Source organism: Dicentrarchus labrax, unplaced genomic scaffold (assembly GCF_905237075.1).
Source record: "Dicentrarchus labrax unplaced genomic scaffold, dlabrax2021, whole genome shotgun sequence".
In the NCBI taxonomy this organism is placed as follows: Eukaryota; Metazoa; Chordata; class Actinopteri; family Moronidae; genus Dicentrarchus; species Dicentrarchus labrax.
In genome coordinates, this window is record NW_026136719.1 from 33,076,233 (window position 1) to 33,100,338 (window position 24,106).

At 41.6% G+C, this 24,106-nt stretch overlaps 1 protein-coding gene across 1 annotated transcript; it reads right to left on the reverse strand.

The window, feature by feature from the left end:
• Positions 1-728: 728 nt before the first annotated feature.
• Positions 729-21,904, reverse strand: mesd (mesoderm development LRP chaperone). Its single transcript, XM_051380086.1, has 3 exons — positions 21,721-21,904; positions 4,713-4,945; positions 729-1,552 (listed from the first exon to the last, which is right to left on the reverse strand). The coding sequence occupies exons 1-3, from the start codon at positions 21,874-21,876 to the stop codon at positions 1,285-1,287; spliced, it is 657 nt and encodes a 218-aa protein (XP_051236046.1). The 5' UTR covers positions 21,877-21,904; the 3' UTR covers positions 729-1,284.
• Positions 21,905-24,106: the final 2,202 nt, after the last annotated feature.

Below are 24,106 nucleotides of genomic sequence, written 5' to 3' on the forward strand. Positions count from 1 at the left end.
TAAAACAATATCAACTGGGAACACGAGTCAGCAGTCTGAAGACACACAGGAATCCCTTACAACCTAAGTGACACTGGGTTTGTTCAGGGCATTCTGGGATTGTACTGCTACGTTCACACTGCAAGTGGCCCAACACTGGAATTATTGGGGCTACTGGATCCTATTCATTGGATAGGACAGCTTAAGATGGGGGGTGACAAGCGACAAAGGTCCACAGGCCGGCCCTAAACCCATGGCTGTTGCTGCAAGGACCCAGCCCCAACATATCGGAGATTGTCTCGGAAAAACACATCAGAAAAATATAAGTTAAAGTAAAGGGAAATACATTTTTAATGTATTTCCAATACAAGTGTTCAATGCCAATGTTTACTTTTTTAGTTCAGGTTTAGTTTTCAATGCCAGAATTATAATATCTCTGTTCTAGCCCCCTACTTACACCACTATGGTGCACATTTGGTGAAACAGTCCTACTTTTGACTGTTCATCATGATTTTGTCTGTATTGTCTGCTTTTATCCGCATTGCTTTTCTCATATAAATATACAAATATGATTTAGTCTAGGAAGTGAAGAAAATGATTTCAATGATTTATTAAGGTGACTATGCTGTACGCAGTGTCAGCCATTACAGTACAGCCTAAGAGCAGCAGGTTGACATAAACAATGCCCTCACACGGGAATCCAGGAGAGGTTTGATTCAAACCTCAGCAATGAAAGATAACTCATACGATTATATAAAACATTTTTTATTTTCAGTGAAAAATCAAACGTGGGTGCTACTTTTATATCAAGTCTTGACGTGCTGCTGGATGTGAACAGACCAGGACCAGGAGGTCTGATGAATCACTCCATGTCTGTATCGAACATGGCAAAGAAGAACAATTACTAATGCTTACCTTGAATACCATATAACAATATGTGCTTGTATTGGTTTTCATTCGGTGATAACTGATCAACAGAAAATAACTAAAGAAACCAGACAGCCCTGACATGACAGGTGATTTTAAAGAGCTTGTTACCACTCTGTGACAATGATTTCAAGAATGTGCTTGCCACTGTACCAATGAGGGAGAGGTGGAGTAAAGCTCTGAGTTATGATACCAGCTGAGCAGTCAGGGTTAATGTACTCAACAGGATTTGTTGGTTCACTCATACCACCGACTCTGAACCAGCACGTGGTCCTGCAGCCCCTCACGAGTTTATTGCTCACAGATCGGTCATGAGAACGAGCGTGTCTTAAGGCCGGAAGAAAAGAGGACCTGCGATTCTTCTTCTACGTTATTCCGTCACAGCTCCTGTTTAAGATGGCTGGCGCTGTTCCCCTCCAAATCGGACTTCTTGCTCTCCGTCTTCTTCTTGCCCTTCTTTTTGGCGTTGACTTCATTCTGCTGCTTGTGTTTGCCGTCGTCCTTCTTGGCAGCCTTCCCGGGGAACACCTGTCCCTCCACGGTGACGTCGGCGCAGCGTTCCTGGGCCACAAGGAAATCTTTGACCTCCCAGGCCATGCTGCCGTCCCGCAGCATGAAGATCACCCTGTTGGAGCCCACCACGAATCTGCAGGAGGACAGGTGGATCAGTCAGTCAGAACTCAATTTTGACCAAAACTGTAGTTACTACGGTTTGCCTTTGTAGGGCAGTAGAGACTGCCCTACATAATGTACTGCTGTTGTTTTCAGTCAGTGTGTTACAGCTTCATTAATAAAAAGGAATTCATAAACAAGGTTATATATGCTATATGATGTATGATATGGGATGCTAGAATAAGATGGGTGCAAAATATCTTTATATAAATTCATGTGTATGGGTAAATGATGTTAGATTTTAACATCTAAAATCAGCTAAATATTACCAGGCTCATCAGAGACCAGGATTTTTTTTTATTGTGAAAGCCACAAGCTCGCACATCCTCTCTGAGGAAGCAGCTGCAGCAGGAGCACAGGTGCTGCGCCAGTTAACAGAAACTTTTCCAAGAACACAACTTTCAAACCACCAAAGCAGGAGGACAAGGACGCTGTAACTGCTGGTGATGGATTCAGTGAACTGACACAGGGCTTGACTGACATCAGCAGTATGCCGTATAGTTAGAGGGGAAATCACTGGCCATTAATTCTGCTAAATAAACTACAGTTAAATTCAAGTTCAATAATGTGATTTCAATATTGGCATAAATAATCGGGATTAGTTGGGAGTTTACACACAGTTATAGTCTACTAACATCCATTGTCAATTTTCCAGCTCCAGTTGGACAATGAAGTTTAAAGTTACGTCATTACAGCGTCGCTCTTGCTTAAAAAAGCACCCAGTATCTTAAGAGCGGACAACTGGACACATTTTGGGTTTGATGAACTTATTGAGAAGCACAAACTGGACACGCTGTGTGTAAAATCTGCCTCACAGAAACCAAAATACTGTAATAGAATATGAAGTTGCTTTACACAAACAGCGATACCTGTACTCTATTTATCTGACAGCTTGTATAAATTGATGAAAAAGCAGCCATGTGCAGCAATATAGAAAACTGAGGATGTGATGCAGGGCTCCAGAGTGCGACCAATTTGGGCGCACATGCGACCAAAATATTTAAGAGTGCGACTAATAATTTTTCTAGGTCGCACTGGTGCACCTGACGCTGCCCGGGTGAAAACATAAATTTATATTGCAAGCGCATCATCTCTCTGTGTTCTCCTGTGACCGAACTCACACACTCATGGTAGGATCATATCGTGTTCTAAACCAATAAGAGACAGAGCTCAGGCGGGTCTTTGCCTCTGATTGGCTGTGGTCCTGTTCACCGCGCTAAATTGTGTGTGTTTAAAAATTGCCGAGCCCCGGTCCTTCAGCGACAGCATCAGACTCGGAACCAGAGGAGGAGATAACAGTCTGGGATAGAGCCCGGCTCTGAGACCCAAATTAAAAAGGCCAAAATATATTCCTTCAGACAGGACTGGCTGAAACAATTTCCCTGGCTGAGGTACAACAAAGGACGTAACGCAATGCACTGTGTGTACTGTCAGGAGTGTGGTCAGAATATGGCCAGAGATAGTGCATTCATGAGCGGGTCAACAACGTTTCGTATCAAACTTTTATTTGGAAATGTTTTATTTTGCTTAGTGTTTTAGTTTGAAATTTAGTTTCAATTTCTGCTCAGTGAAGCACTTTAAACACTTTATTTTTCTTTTTATATATAATTGTGCTACACCTTATTCTTGTTTTAAAATCATTCACATTATATAAAAGTTATGGAGAGCGATAAAAAGGTGACCTTATGGCGTTAAATGCAACGCAATGAAGAATTTGGGTGCACCTACATTTTGTGCTGGTGCACCTAAAAAAAAAGTTAGTCTGGAGCCCTGTGATACATTGAGATTTGAGTCCTAATGGAATCCCACTGTGAGGCCACTGAAGATTCACACCTCTAGTGATGAGTATGTACGTTTTTATGTGGCGTAATCAGAAGAGAAAGGAGTTCCAATAGTTAGGACCCCTGCATCTGATGGTCAGTTGGCCTCTGTTTGTGCAATGTTTATGAAGATGAAGATGATCAGTTGAATAGTAATGAAACCCTTTGAAAATAAGAGATGTTATGGCCTGGAAGATTTTCCTCCTTTAGCTGCATGTTGGATATAAAAGTAAATATTTGAAAAACATAACATCATAAATAGTGTGTAAAAATCTGAAGAGGTGTAGTTAAAGTGCTCATTCATACTATGTTACAGTATGAGAAATAAGGCTAGATTCAGAATAAGAACGGGTGTGAACACACTGTTTGTCCATAAAGTAAAACTTCCTAATTATATTAATACATTTCATATATGGTCATCAAAACGCAGTTGAAATAAAGTCTTCTTCTAATTGGCTGTTAGATATTTTGTTTACCTGCAAAGAAAACTCACATACTAGCTGTATTTTTTCTGACCAATAATGCAATTTAAATTATTTCACTTATATTATTGGCTGTCTACTTAACATTAAAGAAGGTAGGTCTGTGTTACCCATAATAAAAAACTCATTTCTACATCAAAAAAAAAAAAAAAAAAAAGATAGTTCCTTGTTGGGTGGGACCTTTTCCAAACCAGCCAGTTAAGTAAGGTAAACTAACAAGTTGTAAAGAGTTTTACGTTTTCTTTTTTACAACATGGCGTGATAAAGAGGTAGTTGTAAATGGGGTTGTATGACAGATGCACACTCTCTCACACTCAGCAAACTCCATCTGCTATTCTTAAGATGAAGCCGAAAGCTCCAGAGAAAGGCTGGTAAGCAGACCTCGACTGTGAGCCTGTGTCAGTGCTGGGGCTCCAGTCTTGTGTAGCTGCTTCTACAAACCACCAGATGTCACTGTGCTCTCTGTGTTCAGTGCTCCAAAGCTTCACATCTTCTTTCAGCACAAACAGAATCCAAGTCCTGAATCTTTACCAGGCTTTGTTCTTCCAACTTTATTACTAATAGTTTATGACAGCGTTAAAATCTGTTGAGTAATTGGACAGAAACTTCCACAACCAGTGATTGAAGGCCGAGTTGATAAGAAGTAACCCTACTTGCTTCATTTATCCTCAGCACATGAAAAATAGTTATTGTTATATCTCCTTAATCAGTTTTACTGTACATCACTTTTGTACGTATATTTTTAGTTTTTATGCACAGCATAAAGAGAAATGGGAGCTGTATTTCACTATACAACCCTGCAGCATGTGAAATGAGTTTGGTGCGTTAATACCTCTGAATATCGAAGTTGGCGTTGAAGAGGCTACCCTGCCACAGGCCCGTGAGCTCCTCCGTCTCTTTCTCAGTGGGATCCCCCGACACCGTCGCAAAGACCATCAGAGTCCTGCCCTTCTTGGACATCTTCAGTAGCTCCTCCGGCTTGGAGGGGTCTACCTTGGAGAAATCGATGGGAGGAGGAGACCTCTTGTGCTCAGGGAGGTCGCCTTCCTCGATGTCGTCGTCCTCCTGTGGAACGAAGAGGAGAGATTGCAGTGAGTCGTGAGAGGTTAGGATGGCCAGGATGTGAGGAAACACTGGATAATGCTGGATGTGCATGGCTATGCCAAACCCCATCCAAAATACTGCAACATATTTGTTACCATACCTCATGAAATAGTGTATTTCCACTCTTCAACTTATGTAAATACAATCCAGTAGTGGAATGTAACACTGAAAAAACATTTACTCAAATAGTATACTTGAGTACAATTCTGAGCTACTTGTATTTAACTTTATGGTACTTGTTCTTCCATACATTTCAGGGGCAAATACTGTGCTTTGTACTCAATTATATTTATCTAAATATTATAATTACAGATGCTCGATATGGATCTTTTTCAGCTGATACGATAACCGATAATTAGCTCCTTCTCATGGCTGATACTGATAAGGTAACTATTCAGTTAGTTCATAAACTATAGTTTATACACACCCGAGGGTAAGAAAGGTGAAGATGTAGTGAGCAAAGATGGATGATTTGTATTTCCATAGCTCTGTTTGTGTTTCCATAGTAACTGACATCACTGTTATTTACAACAACAACAAACAACAGTTCTGACTCTTCAGAGGTTCATTTCGTTTTTCTAGTTAAGTAAATAAAAAAAAAACATACTTTAAAAACTGGCTTTTATAGGACATAGCGCCTATCAAATGTATTCTCCACTGATCTTTTATCAGCTATAATTTAATTAACTAAATAATACACAATAATATAAATTTGCCAATATCAACTGATCATTTATTGGCCCTAATACAGTTGCAATCAGAAATATTCAACCCCCTCACCTCAAAATCCAATAGTGATGTGGATGAAAGATAATGATAATAAATGAGAAAAAATCTCATTAAACAACAAAAGATATTGATTGATACATATCTGAGTTATTTTGACAACAGAAGTTGACTTAACTTTGAAGTTCAAATGAAAAATGTAACTTTTAACACGTGCATGTGCAGTATTATTCAACCCCCAGCTTCAGTACTTTGTGGAGCATCCTTTAGCTTTTACAACTTCTAACAAACGTTTTCGGTAAGTGCTGACAAGCTTCTTAAAACCCTCAATCGGAATCTTTGCCCATTCTTCACATGCAAGCCTCTAGCTCAGTGATGTTTGATGGCTTCCGAACTGCCTTCTTTAAATTGCACCAAAGATTTTCAATCAGATTTAAATCTGGTGACTGAGAAGGCCACTCCAGGACGTTCCAGGATCTTTTTCTCAACCAAGCTTTGGTTGACTTGGAGGTGTGCTTGGGATCATTGTCTTGCTGGGAAGTCCAATGATCACCAAGGTTTATTTGTCAACAGCAGGCATCACGTTCCTCTTTAAAATGGCCTGGTATTTCTGGGAATCCATGATGCCAGGTATTTTATGATCTTATGATCAAGATTGCCAGTTCCTGCCACAGAAAAACTGCCCCACATCATCAATGACCCTCCTCCATGCTTAACTGTAGGGATGGTATTCTTCTGGTCGGTATGGTAAGCCTGGCCTTTCGCACAGACATACCGCTGGTCCATATGTCCAAACAGTTCCAGTTTGGTTTCATCAGTCCATAGAACTGTCTCCCAAAACTCTGTAGTCTAATCCAAATTCCTCCTGGCATAATGTAGTCGACTTTTGAAGTTCCTTGTGGTCAAGAGTGGAGTGTGGCCATGAAGTCCTTGTTTATTCAGTGCACGTCAGTGCATGTCTTATAGTTGCCAATGAAGCACTTGTACCAGCCTTTATCGGGTCATCCTGTAGGTGTATGCAGTCACACAGGGGTTTCTCTTAGTTGTTCTGACTAAGTTGCTAAGGGCCCTTGATGAAATGTTGGGCTTTCTTCCATGGCCAGGCAGGTTTGCATCTGTTCCATAAGTTTTAAACTTCCTTATAATGCTCCCAATGGTGTCTCTAGGAACATTACATTTTTGGAAATCTTCTTATACCCAAGGCCCTTCAGGTATGATGAAATAACACGTTGAAGGATCTCAGCTTCCTCAGGATGAGCAGATTCTTTCCTGAGGAAGCTGAGATCCTTCAACGTGTGCAGCAAGATGTTGGAGATCTTCTACCAGTCTGTTGTTGTCAGCAACATTTTCTTTGCTGCTGTGTGTTGGGGCAGCAGCATCAGAGCCAGCGACACCAACAGACTTGATAAAATCATCAAGAAGGCTGGCTCTGTACTTGGTCTCATGCTGGAGTCTTTTGAGTCCGTGGTGGAGAGGAGAATGCTGAATAAACTGTTATCCATCATAGACAATGATCAGCACCCTCTCCATCACACAGTGGTCAGACAGCAGAGCACCTTCTCTCACAGGCTGCTCCAACTCCGCTGTCGAAGGGACAGATACAGGAAATCTTTCCTGCCACATGCCAGCACACTGTACAATACCAGCTAAAACTCTGTTCATATAAATACAGTCTCCAAGCACCTTATATGTTTTATCTGTTCACTGCACCTTATATTTTAACTTTGCACTACAATTATAACGCTTATTTATACATTTTATACATGTTTTATACTGCTTTTTTGTTATGTCTAGGTTGTTCTCTTCACTTGTGTTGTTACTGTGTTTGTGTTGTTACTGTGTGTAATGCTGCTGCTACACTGCAATTTCCCAGCTTGGGATCAATAAAGTATATCTATCTATCTATCTATCTATCTATCTATCTATCTATCTATCTATCTATCTATCTATCTATCTATAATCTCCTCTCTCAGCTTTTGTGGAAGCTACTTTGTCTTTCCCTGGATTGCAGCTCAACTTCATTACCTTCATGGGTTGGGTTTATATATGCATCACAGCTGAAGCAAATGAAGGATCATTATAGAACTCCCAAAGGCTAAATTATGTTTCAACTCCACTTTAGGCCATAAAAACTGTCAGACAGCTTTAAAAACAGCAAAATTATACAGGAGTTGAATAATTGTGACATGGCTATCTTAACAAAATATACTGTTACACACAAATACTACATCATGCATTTTCTGTGTTGATTTTATGTCTCACTCAACTCATAAAGAAGCCATCCGAAGCAGAATCTTGCTCTTTGAAAAAACTTGAATTGATAAATCCTTAAAATCTCTGGGGGGTTGAATATTTCTGATTGCAACTATAAATAACGTTTATTATTATTATTATTATTATTATTATTATCATTATTATTATTATTATTATAGATAAAGTTCTCTTTACCTACACGTAGCCCAGCACAATGGTTCCAAAATGCTAAACATTTCCGTCTCAACATCATCTGACAGAATGTGAATCGATACAATATCACAAAACATTATGATATTTTTCAATATTGTCTTACACCTCTACTATATGAATGACTGTAGTCTTTTGATGGTGGTTGCTGGTGATAAATCGTTATAAAATCGCGATCTTGATTCACCACTGTGCGCGATTTAATTTCGAAGTGACTTCAATTCTCATTTAATTTTATGAGTCGACTGCATCACAAACGCTTTCTTCTGTGAGTTTAAGCGCTCCCATGCACTGTAGGTTAACGTTAGGTTCTCAAAGTTCAGGGCTTCACCCTCAACCAATGACAAAGCGCCTTTTAGTCACGCGTTCATTCGTGGAGCGAGTGCGGTGATTTGGAAAGTCTGCAGCAACGTTGAACTAGACTAGTGCGACAGGACTAAAAATGGATGATAAAAACCCAGGTACCAGTGACAAGAATCAGCCAACCACATCTCAAACCGAACTCGTTCCGAAAAAAGGCTCGCATTCGGTGGTGTGGAAGTATTTCGGGTTCAAGCAAGACGACGAGGGTCAGTCTAACGTGATTTGCAAGGCATGCTTTGCTGTCGTTGCAGCACCGCAAGGTAATACCACAAATCTTTACCAGCACCTCAAACGTCACCACAAAGTACAAGGCAAGAGATCCGAAAGTCATCCAACAACGCAGACATCTATTACGGACACCTTGCACAATGCGACGCCATACTCGCATAACTCCAGTAGGAGTAAGGAAATAACAGAAGCAATTGCTTACCATCTAGCAAAAGATATGGTTCCAATAAACACCGTAGAACGTGAACTATTTTTCACACGTTGCACTGCCAGCTATGTACAATAAAGTGAGGGCTGTAGTCCAGGCAGAAGTGCAGCAAGCGGATTATTTTGCAGCAACGACTGATTTATGGTCCAGCCGAACGATGGAACCGTACATGAGCCTAACTGTCCACTTCATAGCGACTAATTTCACCATGAATAGCAAGTGCCTACAGACTGCTAATTTCCCCAGTGACCACAAAGGTGAGATCTTGGCACAGGGACTGAAGGATGCCCTAGCATCTTGGAAGTTGGAAGAGGAGAAAATGGCATGTATAACAACAGACAATGGATCAAACATAGTGAAGGCAATCTCCATCAACAACTGGACCAGGCTCCAATGTTTTGGCCATAGACTACATCTGGCAAATTAGGCAAATTAGTCCCGCCACAGTCTCAGAATGAACCGAAAAAAGTTCTTACACTTCTCAAAATAACATAAAAGATCTGTAACTTGTGTTTCGCGCCGCTGCTTCAGCAAAGTATCTCTCACTCCCAGTCAGTCGGCTCTTCCCCTCCCCCCCGTTGCTGTACGCGGCACGCACACACTCATACACATACACACACACACACACACACACACACACACACACAAACATACACACACACACGCACGTGCACTGGAATATATAACGTTACCTGACAGCATCCGAGACGTCAAGGCATTTTAGGTTTGAGGTAAGAAACGTTAACAAACTTTACAGTATCCACTAGTTCAAACACAATTTTATCCTGATCAATGTACGACAGCAAACAGATAATGTTACTGCAAAAGTGTATTATTGATAATTAACGTCAACGTTCGTTAGCTAGCGATGTTAGCTGTCAGTCTCAATTATGTCGACTGATATATCCGTCTGCTTGCCGTGAAAAAGTATGTAACGTTATATCTAGCTAGCTAACGTTAGCTTATTATCTAGCGTTAATGTTATTACCAGAGACGGTTCAGAAAGTATAACAGCAGAGAAAGGAGCAGTAGGTCAGAGTAGTTTCATATAAATATGTTGCTGAGATGAGTGCCAAACATTCAACCCATTGCACTTACATGATGAACTGAATAATTTTCTTAACTAAAAGAGCAGTGTGCTCAAAATATTTTCATTCATTTGGCTAATTGTAGTTACCTTCATTTTCAGGTCAAATGAGACCTTCGTAACAGGCTGCAAGGAGAGCACCTTGCTGCCTGCCTGAGGGTCTCCATCAATGGACCGAGTCCAGAGGAATTTAACTACCAAAGGGCATTAGAACTGTTGTTCTAGCCCAGGAAAATTAAATGTCCAAATTTGTGGTGCAAAGTTTGCAAATAGGGATGTAGGGAGAGTTGTAGAAATGTGTATTTTGAATGTTTTCTTTCCACTAGTCTGAAAGAAGACATGTTATGGAAGCAAAATAACCCAAAATGTTTTTGCCTGCCATGTCTCCCCTTAAGGCTGCAACTAACGACGAATTGATGACGTACCCTCCGAATCCAATTTATTTTTCATTACAATTTAGCTTACAGTTTAATTATTTATTATTTATTTGCTAAAAAATAAACTAGTTCAACACAGGTAACCACTTTTGCTTAATTTCTTTGATGGCTCAAATGTATGCTCCAGTTGATTTTGTGTTTTCACCCTTCGTATCTATACAGCCAGTGTGTTTTTGATTAAATTGTTTACAAGAGCACACAGTTCTTCATGTATCTAGCCTCTTAATTCTGCTTTCAAAGTGCACCAGATTGATGCATTTAACTTTAAAAAAAAATAAACTTGCAGGGGAGCATGCCCCCGGACCCCCCTAGAGGGTCCGGCATCCACCCACCATAGTCTCACAAAATCCTGTGGGAAACACTGTACTCATTCAGATTTGTTGTATTTTTCTTCTAGAAAATGCCATTAAAGATCCACAAATTGACCATGTCACAGGCCTTTGCAGACAGATTGTGAACACTTTCAGTCACAGAGGGCTTCGGAGGAGAAACCTTGCCGTGGTCCAGAAAGAGCTCAAACTCCCTGAGTGTCAACTGAAAACAGAGTGCCTAACAAGATGGGGATCAAGGCAAGAGATGATTCAGAGGATTCTGGAACAGCTTCCAGCCATTTCACAGGTCTTCAACGATCGAAAGGTTAGACACCTAGTGCCCACATGGCAGGACATAGAAGTCCTTGAGGCAATGAACAACACCCAACACTGGCTGAATTCACAGATGCCCTCTCCGGAGAACTATATGTCAGCATATCCTCTGTGAAGCTGGTTCTCCACCTTTTCAAAACCTGTGTTTTGGCTGTGCAAGATGATGACACAGAATTCACAAAATCAGTCAAGTCAAACATCCTGAAATATCTGCAAGAGAAGTACAGTGATCCCCAAACTCAGGATCTACTCGACATGGCCACAACCCTTGATCCTAGGTTCAAGATGAACTACATCAGTGAGGAGAAGAAAGCCACAGTTAGAGCGAGACTGACAGATGAGATGACTCATAACTCTAGCTATAGTAAGGTCATTGCCAAATTTCAATACAACTGTCCAGTCCTGGACTGTTGTGATATATTACTTAATATTGATTGAGAATATTAATTTATTTTCCAGCAGAATCCCCAGCCAAATGCCTCCCCAGAACCCCCCCCATGAAGAAGGGCCGAAAGACCCTGGGAAGTTTCTTCAAAGCAGCACAAGGCAATAATGACAAGTCCTCCTCTTTAGAGCAAGCAGTGTCCACAGAGCTGGAGGCATATCTTCTGACATGCAACATCAACAGTGAAGATGACCCCTTAATCTGGTGGCGGCAAAATAGCAATGTATATCCACGGTTGTCAGGAATCTTTAAGTGCCATATTCAGGGTCACATATAGGGTCATGTGAGAGGCCTATATCCCAAAGAAAATATAATTTAATGTACTCTTTTGTAATGGCCAAATTATTATTCATTTTCTTTTGTCACTGACCCCTTAGTAGGTTGGCAGATTTGTGTTTTATTTATGCTTATTTATGTTACAATTTTTAGAGCCTAATTGAATGGCCAATTGAATGTTGGGTTTCTTTTTTCATTGAAGCCTTCATTTAGGGCTGTGGCTCAGAGGCAGAGTCGTTCCTTAATCGGAAGGTTGTGGGTTCAATCCCCGGCTCCTGGTGCCAAATGTCGAAGTATCCTTGAGCAAGATACTGAACCCCAAATTGCTCCCGATGCCGTGCATTGGTCTGTGAGTGTGTATGAATGTTAGTTTCTGTTCGATGGACTTTGCCATCACTGAGTGAATGTGTGTGAAAGGGTGAATGTGGCACGTAGTGTAAAAGCGCTTTGAGTGGTCGGAAGACTAGAAAGGCACTATACAAGTACAGGTCCATTTACCATTACCAGGTGTGTGGAGTTGGCTCAAGAAACATTAAACTAGTAATAAAAGGCCAACAATTAAAGACAATGTGCTGCTATATGTATAAAATAAATCATTCATTTTTGATACTGCACTTCAACGGTCAATTGATGGCCCTTTTATTTAGACACTGAAGCCTCCGAATGTTGAATGATGTTTCAGTTAGCCTATTCATACGTGACGTCACAACTACTAGCTGGCGGGCAAGAACATCGTTCTCCAGCAACGAAACCCAGTAAACTAATAAAGGATCTTGCCAGGACGTTGCCAGTTTTACTATACAAAAGTGTATATATATGAACGTGATTTGATATGATATGATGCGAAGAATACATGTTACAGTACACACGTTACTGTTGTACTGCGTCTACTTACTTACTTACAGTTACTTTGCATACATACTATCGTACAGTTATTACTACTACATTAACGTTACAACCTAAAAGATTGCTAACAGGATTATAGGCCCCCACCGACGCTCTCACCTCCTCTCACACCTCCATACACCCTGCCCCTGAGCCCCAATCTGTCCCTCTCTGCTGACCAGGTGAGGAAAGAGCTCAGGAAGATAAAGGCGAAAAAGGCTGCAGGTCCAGACGGCATCAGTTCCAGGCTCCTTAAGTCCTGCGCAGACCAACTCTGTGGGATTGTGGAGCACGTCTTCAACCTGAGCCTGACGCTGGGGAGAGTTCCACAACTGTGGAAAACATCTTGCATGGTGCCGGTGCCAAAAATGCCGCACCCAAAGGACCTCAACAGCTACAGGCCAGTGGCGCTGACATCACACCTGATGAAGACACTGGAGCGACTGGTCCTTGCCCATCTGCGCCCTCTGGCGGGACCATCCATGGATCCGCTGCAGTTCGTTCACACAGGTGAATACTTTGGGTATGGACATAGAGAGAGTGGACTCTTAAGTACCTGGGTGTTCACCTGAACAATAAACTGGACTGGACTCATAACACTTTATAAGAAAGGCAGGGCTCCAGAGTGCGACCAAAATTGTTAAGAGTGCAACTAATAATTTTTCTTGGTCGCACTGGTGCACCTGCCGCTGCCCGGGTGAAAACATAACAGTTTATTTCGCAAGCGCACCATCTCTCTGTGCTCTCCTGTGACCGAACTCACACACTCATGGTAGGATCATATCGTGTTCTAAACCAATAAGAGACGGGTCTTTGCCTCTGATTGGCTGTGGTCCTGTTCACCGCGCTCAGTTGCGTGTGTTTAAAAATTGCGCGCGACCTGAGCGAAAGAATAGCTGATTAACTGAAACGGAGAAATAAAATAAACGCGACAAAACGAGGGAAAATGAAGAGAGGCAGAAATATTGAACGTTTTTTTTTATTAAGAAATCCAAACCTACAACCAGCCCTACTACTATAATCCCATCCATCCCCACTACTGAGAGTCCATCCAGTTAAGACACGGAGCCATCGGTCCCTGGTGAGATGCCAAGCCCCGGTCCTTCGGCGACAGCATCAGACTCGGAACCAGAGAAGGAGACAACCGAGTCTGGGATAGAGCCCGGACTGCATCCGGCTCCGAGAAACAAATTAAAAAGGTCAAAATATATTCCTTCAGACAGGACTGGACGAAACAATTTCCCTGGCTGTGGTACAACAGAGGACGTAACGCAATGCACTGCGTGTACTGTCAGGAGTGTGGTCAGAATATGGTTGGAAATAGTGCATTTGTGAGCGGGTCTAAAAAACACACGCTATGCCGTGTTGTTTGTAGAGAAAGTGGCCCCTCTCCCAGCTGCATTTCAGTGGCAGGTAGTAGTATTCATTATTATTATCATTAATAATTATTTTAATGTTTGAGTTTGAAATGTTCAATTTCAGCTCAGTGAAGCACTTTAAACACTTTATTTTTATATATATATATATATATATATATATATATATAATTGTGCTTCAAATAAAGACAAGCATTTCTCTACACCTTATTCTTGTTTTAAAATCATTCACATTATATGAAAGTTATGGAGAGCAATAAAAAGGTGACCTTATGGCATTAAAGGCAACACAGTGAAAAATTTGAAAAAAATTTTAAACTTATTTTTTTAGGTGCACCAGCACAAAATGTAGGTGCACCTAAAAGAAAAAAGTTAAGAGCACCAGTGCAACCAATGCAAAAGTTAGTCTGGAGCCCTGAAAGGCCAGAGCAGACTCTATCTGCTCCGGAAACTCAGGTCCTTTGGAGTACAGGGAGAGCTTCTTTGATACTGTTGTGGCATCAGCCATTTTCTTTGGAATGGTCTGCTGGAGCAGCAGCATCTCAGCAGTTGACAGGAAGAGACTCGACAAACTGATTAAGAAGGCCAGCTGTCCTGGGTTGCCCCCTGGACTCAGTGCAGGTGGTAGAGAGGAGGATAATAGCAAAGCTATCATCACTGATGGACAATGTCTCCCACCCCATGCAGGACACCATCAGTACACTGAGCAGCTCCTCCAGCGACAGACTCCTTCACCCCATATGTGTGAAGGAGAGATATCGTAGGTCCTTCCTTCCTCCTGCTTTTAATACCAGCGTAATTCACGTATCGGAATTTCCCGATCCAACCTGCGCAGATTTCCGATATCCATGAGCCATGTCTGCGCTTTAACGTTGTCTGCTGAAATGACTCCACAGGTGATTCCTGCCGGCCAGTCTGCTAGCTGGCTGCAAACTGTGGAATGGATTTTCTGAACGGGCTCGACACGCCCCCGCTGAGGAAATCCATTCCACAGTTAGCAGCCAGCTAGCAGGATAGCATTGAGCAGCATTGTGGCTAGCCAACATGTCCGCTGTGTGGAAATATTTTACACTGGAAACACCGCAGAGCAAGACAGCAAAATGCAATGTTTGCAAAGCCGTAATTCAGAGACGCGGAAGCTCCCTTGCGTCGTACAACACTAAAATATTTTTAAAAAGCACCGTGCGTAACATGTTTATAGTTATTGCACTTTTCTTATATTTCAGATAACTGACATTTTAAAACCTTGATTTGTTGATGCTACAAGAGCCAGTGTTCTTGATTTGTGCTGTTCAGATGCACACTGTTTTATTGATAGTGTGTGTGTAAGATGTTTACACTTATTGCACTTTTCTTATATTTCAAAACTAATTTGGGGAATTTAATAAATATTGACATGACAATAACTTTGAAACCCTTACAGTTGCATATTTGTTTTCAGGATGGGATTTTTCCTGTTAACAGGATTTCCTGTTTTTCTGACTTCCTTTTCTGACCTTATACTTACCAAGTTGCCTTCTGGGACATACATGCATACATACGTACATATCATACTTGCCTGTTGAGAGGAGTTTATTTCAGCCTCATATAAAATCAACAATAATGATAATAATCTATCTATAAAGCAGGGGTCCCCAAACTACGGCCCCCGGGCCACATCCGGCCCGTCTAATCAACTGGAGTGGCCCGCTTAACGATCCCAAACAATCCCTCTAAACATGGCCTATTATTTAAAATTGCATTTTCCTATAGAGCTTGGCAACGTGATGTCACCGCGTTCGCGCCGCAGTGTCGGCCGATCAAGCGTCAAGTGCGCACGGGCGACGAGAACGGAAGAAAGCCAGACAACAAAATGTCGAAACTGTTGGGGAAACGGAAAATAGATTCAGAGTGCAGAGTTTTTAAACAGCAGTGGACAGATGACTATTTTTTTGTCCAGTGCAAGGAAAAGGCAGTTTGTTTAATCTGCAAAGAGACAGTGGCGGTGTTTAAAGAATTTAATATCGTGAAATCATATGTACTAATTTAATAGTACATGTCCAGCTGAAAGAGAAAGCTAAAGATTTTGAGTGTTTTGCATTGGCAATGGATTAGAGCAATGACGTGCAGGACACAGCACAACTGCTGGTTTTTATTCGGGGAGTTAATTCAACTTTTGAAGTGTCCGAGGAGCTGGCAGCTCTACAAAGTCTCACGGATACTACGACAGGAGAGGATATTTTTTTGTAAAGTACGCCAAACGATGGAAGAGTTAGATTTAGACTGGGCTAAGCTGGCTAGCATCACAACGGACGGTGCTCCGAGTATGGTTGGTGCGTTGAGGGGGCTAGTGGGGCGCATAAAAAGAGAAATGGAGGAACGAGGTCTCACTCCCCCACTGGAGTCCACTGCCTGATTCACCAGCAAGCACTGTGCTACAAAGTTCTGAAGTGGGAATCTGTCATGAAGGTGGTTGTGTCTTGCATAAACTTCATCAGAGCAAACGGACTAAAACACGGGCAGTTCCAAGCTTTTCTATCCAAGTCAGCCCATGGAGACGTGCTTTACCACGCTGAAGTCAGATGGTTAAGCCGGGGTAGAGTTTTGAAGCGCTTCTACGAGCTGCTACCCGAAATCAACGCCTTTCTCCTGACAAAGGGAAAAACTGTCCCAGAGCTGATCGACACAGAATGGAAATGGGACCTTGCCTTTTTAACAGATGTGACAGAAATTTTAAACGGCCTCCATTTACAGCTCCAAGGCAAGGGAAAATGAATCTGTGAAATGTATTCCCACGTCAAAGCATTTGAGGTTAAACTGGCGCTGCTTGTTGGACAAGTGCAAAAGCAAGACTTCACCCATCTCCCTACTACTCGAAGCCTCTCAGCTGCTGACATTAATGACACCCTGCCTTCTCTTCAATTTGAACTGGCTGAGTTGCAGCCCTGCGATGTGCTGAAAGACGCATTCAAGCCCAACTGTCTCATAGAGTACTATGCTTCCCTCCCAAACGAGACCTTCCCCAACATCAGAACACACGCTATGAAGATGTCCACATTTTTTGGGAGCACATATATCTGTGAGCAAACGTTTTCTCGCATGAAGCTGATTAAAATTCCGATCAAGACTCTCAGATCAACACCTGCATCAGTCTCTGAGACTGGCTGTAACTGGAATGGAACCTGACATCAATCTCCTCACCCGTCAGAAGCAAGCCCACAGCTCACACTGATATGGTAAGCCTGCTGATTTCAGGAACTATGAATATGAAAAAATGTCAGTATAGTCATGCTCTTTTTTAGGCAACATGTTTCTTGAACAGTGATGTCACATACAAAATGAGACTGTAGCATGTCATCTGCTGATGGGCTGCTTGTGTTTTTTTATCTGCCATTCCTGAAGGGCCTGCATGCTTCCAGGACCACCCTAAAGTCAGGAGGATAGATTGTGGTTGAGCGCCCCCCCCCCCTGGAGCCAGGATCCTCATCATCACAGCACAAAAACCTAATCTAAGAGTCATGTAAATACAAAACCAGATTATCTTATATACCTGTTTATTACAATTATTCTGTATTAATGTTATTTCACTGTAGCCTCAGTAAACATACCTGTTAGACAAAATACTATGTTATGTATTGTTAACTCACCTTTATCTGAGAATACAAAATCAGCTCAACAAGATAAGACTACCTGATTCTTACCATTATTCTGTTTTAATATTATTTCACTGTGTGGCCTTAAGAAACAAACTAACCTGTAAAGACAAAATACCTGTTGTTAACTCACCCTTACTTCACTCTGTACATACAAATTCAGCTCACCTAGATAAGACTACTTCACCTGATGTTTACTATTATTCTGTATTTATATTATTTCACTATAGTCCGGCGAAGGGCAGCTGCAAAAAGATTATCATTATAATCTCCACAATAATACTGGTTGTCACTTTGGCCCATATCATTTCCAGTTATAGACTGACCCCGGCCCCCCATCACAGAAAGGAAAGTTGATGTGGCCCCCGCCGAAAAAAGTTTGGGGACCCCTGCTATAAAGCAAGAAATCTCTGTCTGTCTGTGTGTGTGTGGCTCAAATATCTCTGCAGATCAGGATCAGACTGACCTGAGAGTTTCAACATGGCTGCTGTGTGGTTTAAGGGTGTGCAACGTCGGCTTTGTTTGGACTATAAAGATACCGTTAATAAATTATTATTTCATAAATTATTTCAGAATTCCGCTAGCATTGTCAACGACAGCCACCGTAGCCACGTGCGCACCAGAGCCAATCACTGCAGAGCCCAAACATCCTGGAAAGTGAAAGTAAACTGATGACTCGGTCCGTAGGGCTGGCGGTCGCGGTGATTTTTGATTTTTGATCACAAACACTCTGAGTTTTTCGCCGGAGACAGACGCTGTTTTTCAGGCAGAATGTGACGAAGAGTCGGTAGGACAGGCGGGAGGACAGACAGGAGGACAGACGCTTCTCCACGTACAGCTGTGGTATTTTTTTTCCTTATGTAAGTTTCCAAAGACAGTTACAGTTACTACGTTACTGTTGTTTGGTCCTCTAACATTGCTTTGTGGGACATTTCTCTTTATTAAGTTGAGTGAGAGACCTGTGCAGTTATCAGACTGTCTGACCGACACACCCTCACTCCTGCGTCCCTGATACTATCTCCAGAGGAGGATCAGGAACGGAGCGAAATTTCCCCCCTCGCTGCATCTGAAACTTTCACACAGAGGAGGGTGCGGAGAATTGGCCTTGCTAAAAGCCAAATTATATGAAAACACAATAGTTATCAATCTACACATTTCACAACAAACCTAAATGTCCCTGACGTCCCACCTTCAAACACAACCTCATTTGGCCATCCATGAAAAAGCTACTTAACCTCCCACTTTTCTATAGCAATACATACTTCCTACGGGCACTGCACTAGTAATATTAAAGCAAACACAGCTCTGGTATCAGAATAGTATCGGTATCGGCCGATATCCAAATTCAGGTATTGGGATCGGACGGGAAGTGAAAAAATGTGGATCGGTGCATCCCTAATTTTTACTATTTGTGTTATCTGTTGTTACTGTTGTAATATTTGTGTTGTCTGTTGTTAGTGGATTCGTACTGTTGTGGATTCTTACTGTTTTTTCTTTTTTTTCTCTTGTACATAGTGTTTTTATTTATTCCTACTTCTACTGTTTTTATACTGTTTTTTTTTTTCTCTCTATCCACTTTGGTGCTGCAACATTGGAATTTCCCCATTGTGGGACAAATAAAGGAATATCTTATCTTATCTTATCTTATCTTATAATAAAAGGAAATGCAGCTACAGCAAAGACGGGAAAATTACAGGAATTCTAACAGGGTGAAGCCAGTGTAAGGTGACTAACGTAGACTGTTACATAAGAACTGCAAAACTTCAGCTTCCTTTTATGCAAACTGTATTTATGAGTAGGCATAAAGTTGGGAGAGTTCAAATAACATTTGATCCACATACATGCTTGAGGCCTAATGGTGCTATCCATTTGTCTCGTAAATCCCCCGCCCGAGTTGCTCTGCCGCGAGAACGTGACGTAATTGCCTGGCTTGTACCACTTGTAGCGTTCCATTTGTCTTTGGGCATTACGAGTTGGAAAGAAGTGCAGCAGCTGTCTTGTTATTGCTTGTGGCTCATCTAAACAAGCTCAATGTGAAATAAGAATATGTTTCTCTACAGAAACACTAACATTGCAAGTCTTACATTTCAATAATATTTTGCCATTTTCGCCTATTTCAATTTCAACAAGTGCTGTGGCGTTTGTCTCGAGCCACCAGGGGCCACCAGGGGCCACCAGGGGCAGTGGCAGGCTAGTGTTATTGTTAGCTACATTAGCCTATTTAGCAAACCAGCTCGAAAACAAAACTTTACATTGTATTGCACGCACAGCAACACCGTGGGCGGCTGTGTCTCAGAGGCAGAGCAGGTCGTTCCTCGGAAGGTTGTGGGTTCGATCCCCGGCTCCTGGTTCCACATGTCGAAGTATCCTTGAGCAAGCTACTGAACCCCAAATTGCTCCCGATGCCGTGAATCGGTGTGTGAGTGTGTATGAATGTTAGTTTCTGTTTGATGGACTTTGCCATCACTGAGTGAATGTGTGTGAAAGGGTGAATGTGGCACGTAGTGTAAAAGCGCTTTGAGTGGTCGGAAGACTAGAAAGGCGCTATACAAGTACAGGTCCATTTACCATTTACCGTGCAATGTATAAATTGGTGGCCAGACTAAAGCAGCAATGTAAACAAGTGTGTAAGAGCATTTAAAATCGACATTTAAACGACCAACGTAGTACAAATACAAAGAAAATACATCTCAATATGGGCGCTGCCATCTTTGTTTTGCGGGTCGTACGTTCGTCCTCGTTTAGCTCGGTGTACTGTGAGGAACCCCGAGCTGGATGTCTGAAATTCCGACCAAAAGGGGGTGTGTCTCGGTGAAATGTCGCGAGATAGCTGCGAGATTTACACTTTCCAACTCGGGCTGGGGGTTTCTGAGACAAATGGATAGCGCCACAACCTGCAACCTCTCTAGTCTATTGTGTGCTACTGAGTCAGAGTCCAGTGTGTAACACTGAGGAGGGTCTATTGTCAGAAAAAAGTCATAGTAGGGCTGGGCGATAAATCAATTTTATCGATTAATTCGAATTTGTAGTTAAACATGATTTATTTTTAGATTTATTTGGTTTTGTGGCGTCCGACAGCCAACAAACCACGACCCACTGCAAAGTTTGTTTGAAAGCTGTTGCAACCAAAGGTAGCAGTACGACCAATTTATTCCAGCACCTCAAGCAGAGGCATGCAGCCGAGTGGGAGGAATGTTGCTCTCTGAGAGATATACAAGCCATATCGCCCAGCCCTAATTCATAGGTATGTTTTCATTAGTGACACTAAGAGACACTGTAACACACACACACACCTTACAATTAGTTAATAACCGCATATTTATTGTATCACAGATAGGAACCTCATCTCCCTCTTCTTTATTTTATCTATAATATTTCCACACATTCTGTTTATGTTTTATTGTGGGAGATAAGCAAGCCGGTTTGGGAATGATTATAAAACACATTTTAATAGAAAAACTACAAATTATATATTAAAAGTCTGTTTACTTTATACTTTTTTATCTAAGTATTTTACTCTATAGCTGTATTTTATTGCATTTTAATGTACCTGGCTGCTATGACGACCCAATTTCCGCCTGGGGACTAATAAAGTCTGTCTATCTATCTGTCTGTCTGTCTGTCTGTCTGTCTGTCTACTTCCACCACTGACACGTAATGCAGACATTTCATTTGAAGGCTAACAGTGACTACATCGTGCCCAACTGAAGTAATGGCGGTCGAAAGACGGATCCCTCTTCGGTAGGGTGTGTACTTCAGTGACCACAGGGTGTTTGATTTGAGAGTAACGTTAGTGGACAATGGAGACACTGAGGGGACAATGGAGACACTGAGGGGACAATGGAGACACTGAGGGGACAACATGTTGCTGATGCTCAAGTAACGTTACGTACCTTGCTAACGGCTAGGCTAGTAGCTAGCTAACGTCTGAAGGCTGACTGAATGAAAAGCAGCACGTTAACGTACCTCCCATTGTTCCAGGAGCCGTGCCATATCTGCATCATTGTAGTCTCGGATATCCTTCTTTTTCTTAGGCTTATCACTGCCGTCAGCCGCTAAAATGCAAAGTAAATACGTGCAAAGCAGGAGTACCGCACATTTCCACCTGAAGTCGGACGCCATGTTTACAGATGGTGCGTTCTGATTGGCTGTGGAGCGTGCCGGTCACAAGACGGGAGAGGCGTGTCAAAGAAGTGTGAAGAGCCGGTAGGACACACACCATCTGAGGGAATTTCAAAATAAAGCCAGAATTATTCAATGGGAACATTTTCTCTCTATTTCATTTTTGCTCTCCTTGTCACTCAACAATCACATTTTGCAGCTAACTGCAGTGGCACATGGATACATGCAAGATGTTAAAGAGACTTCAATAATGAAATTGTTCTTTGTACCACAAATTATGCAAATGTGGTACAAATGTCATTAGTACAGTTAAGCTATTAAACTGAAGTCCAGTGGACAAATTAATAAATTAACTTACGCATCTACTTTATATTTTAGTATTTTTCAGTTTAGGTTTAGGTTTAGGTTTTCAGGTTATGGCATTTATTCTCTTTGGTCCATGAATAGAAAATCATCACATTTTCCTTTAAATACAGTAGTGTTTAAATGTTATCTCTTGTTTGCACCATAATAATAGAAATATGTCCATTAGCTGGAGTTAGGGAGGAACCTCTGTCATGTTCAGAGGCAGGAAACACAGTGGATGATGGCCAGTATTACACACATTACTCTAACTTTGTTGCAACAATCCTAAAAAAAAAACCAAACCTTATTTACCCTCAGTGAACATGTGGTGATATTATTACTGAGACGCTGTTAGAAAGCAGTGTGTGAAGACCAGCAGAGCTCACAGGGTTGTGGAGATCAGAGATCAGCCGAGCTGACACAAACTGTGGAGCCGTTTCCTCTCGGGCCGACTCCACCCAATGGCACTGTGCCCTGTGCAGCTGCAAGTCCCTCTGACAGTACAGCAGCACTCACACTCACTCACAGTGTGTGCATCAACCTCCTACCAAGAAGAAAAGAGGGTTTGTTACCACGCAACATACCTGAGCTTCATCATTCCCCATGTGCACAACAGAGAGTCCATGAAAGACACACATAATATTCAGTGAATTAGACTGCATTATACCCAGAACACAGCACCATTCCTGTAATGTCCCCCACAGTTTCAAGTAGAGTAATATCTTTTTATTAGGTATGCTCGATATTGGCTTTTCTGCCGATATCCGATATTCCGATATTGTCCAACTCTCAATTTCCGATACCGATATCACCCGATACCGATATATGCAGGCTTTTTACACCAAAACTGTTGTTAGGTAACAACATAACATATCTCCTATTGTGGAATGAACACATTATGCCTCATTTTATTGTGATGCCCCACTGGATGCATAAATGCAACATGGCTTTCCAAATGTAAACACTGTCTGTGCAAAATAAGAGAACAACTTCAACTTTCATTGTATTAATACTGAAAAGAGCGCTAACACTAATCGCTAGCTGCGCGCTAGCTTTAGTTAATGTGTTTAATTGTATTATTCACCTGAAGGAGTGCTAATGTAAATTCTAAACCAATTGTTAGTTTGGTTAAGGAACAGCTCATAGCAGGGTCAAATGTTTAAGGTGCATTGCATTTATTTTGTGTTAATATTAAAATCATTCAGCTTTAAATTGTTTGCTTGTTAGCCATGGTTAGCAACCAACCAGTCTAGCTGGTAGCTGTTGTTGTTATACGTCATCTAGCGCGCGCCGGTAAATGTCCCATGCTGCGTTCATGCAGGCTCGGAAATGCTGAAGCCTACAGAACAAACATCGGTTATAAAAACCTGATGCCGATAATTCCCGATATTACATTTTATAGTGAATATCGGCCGATAATATCGGTGGGCCGATATTATCGGACATCCCTACTTTTTATAACTGTGTATTAGTCCATCCATCTTAAATATGACATATAATATAAACAGTGATGAATGCTTACACATCAACTTCTGGCATATACATTTAATTTTGTCTACTTATTAAATACAAATCTTTAAAATACGTAGTCTTAACCAGTCGTGGAAAGTAACTAAGTAATTGTTCAAGTACTGTACTTAAAGGTTAGATGAGATTTACAACATTCACATAGCAGCAAACAACTATGTAAAGATATAGTGGAGTCACGGGGTCCTGAGCAGAGAATGACGTCACACTCTCTCTGCCTGTGTTGTTATCGTAGCCTCTCTGTAATTTGTTCAAGTGGGTATTTGCATTATATGCTACAGAACAATGGTTCAAAACCGAAATAAATCTGGTTTACAATTAAATAAAACACACAAAAAAAGGAAATCTGTTTGGTATA

What these genes read in the sequence shown, in the direction of transcription:
- mesd (XM_051380086.1), bottom strand. Translation starts at nt 21,876, where the DNA reads ATGGCGTCCGACTTCAGGTGGAAATGTGCGGTACTCCTGCTTTGCACG. An exon ending in GGCTCCTGGAACAATGGGAG is followed by an intron (nt 4,946 to 21,720) that starts GTACGTTAACGT and finishes TTCGTTCCACAG; the next exon opens with GAGGACGACGACATCGAGGA. An exon ending in GCCAACTTCGATATTCAGAG is followed by an intron (nt 1,553 to 4,712) that starts GTATTAACGCAC and finishes GTCCTCCTGCAG; the next exon opens with ATTCGTGGTGGGCTCCAACA.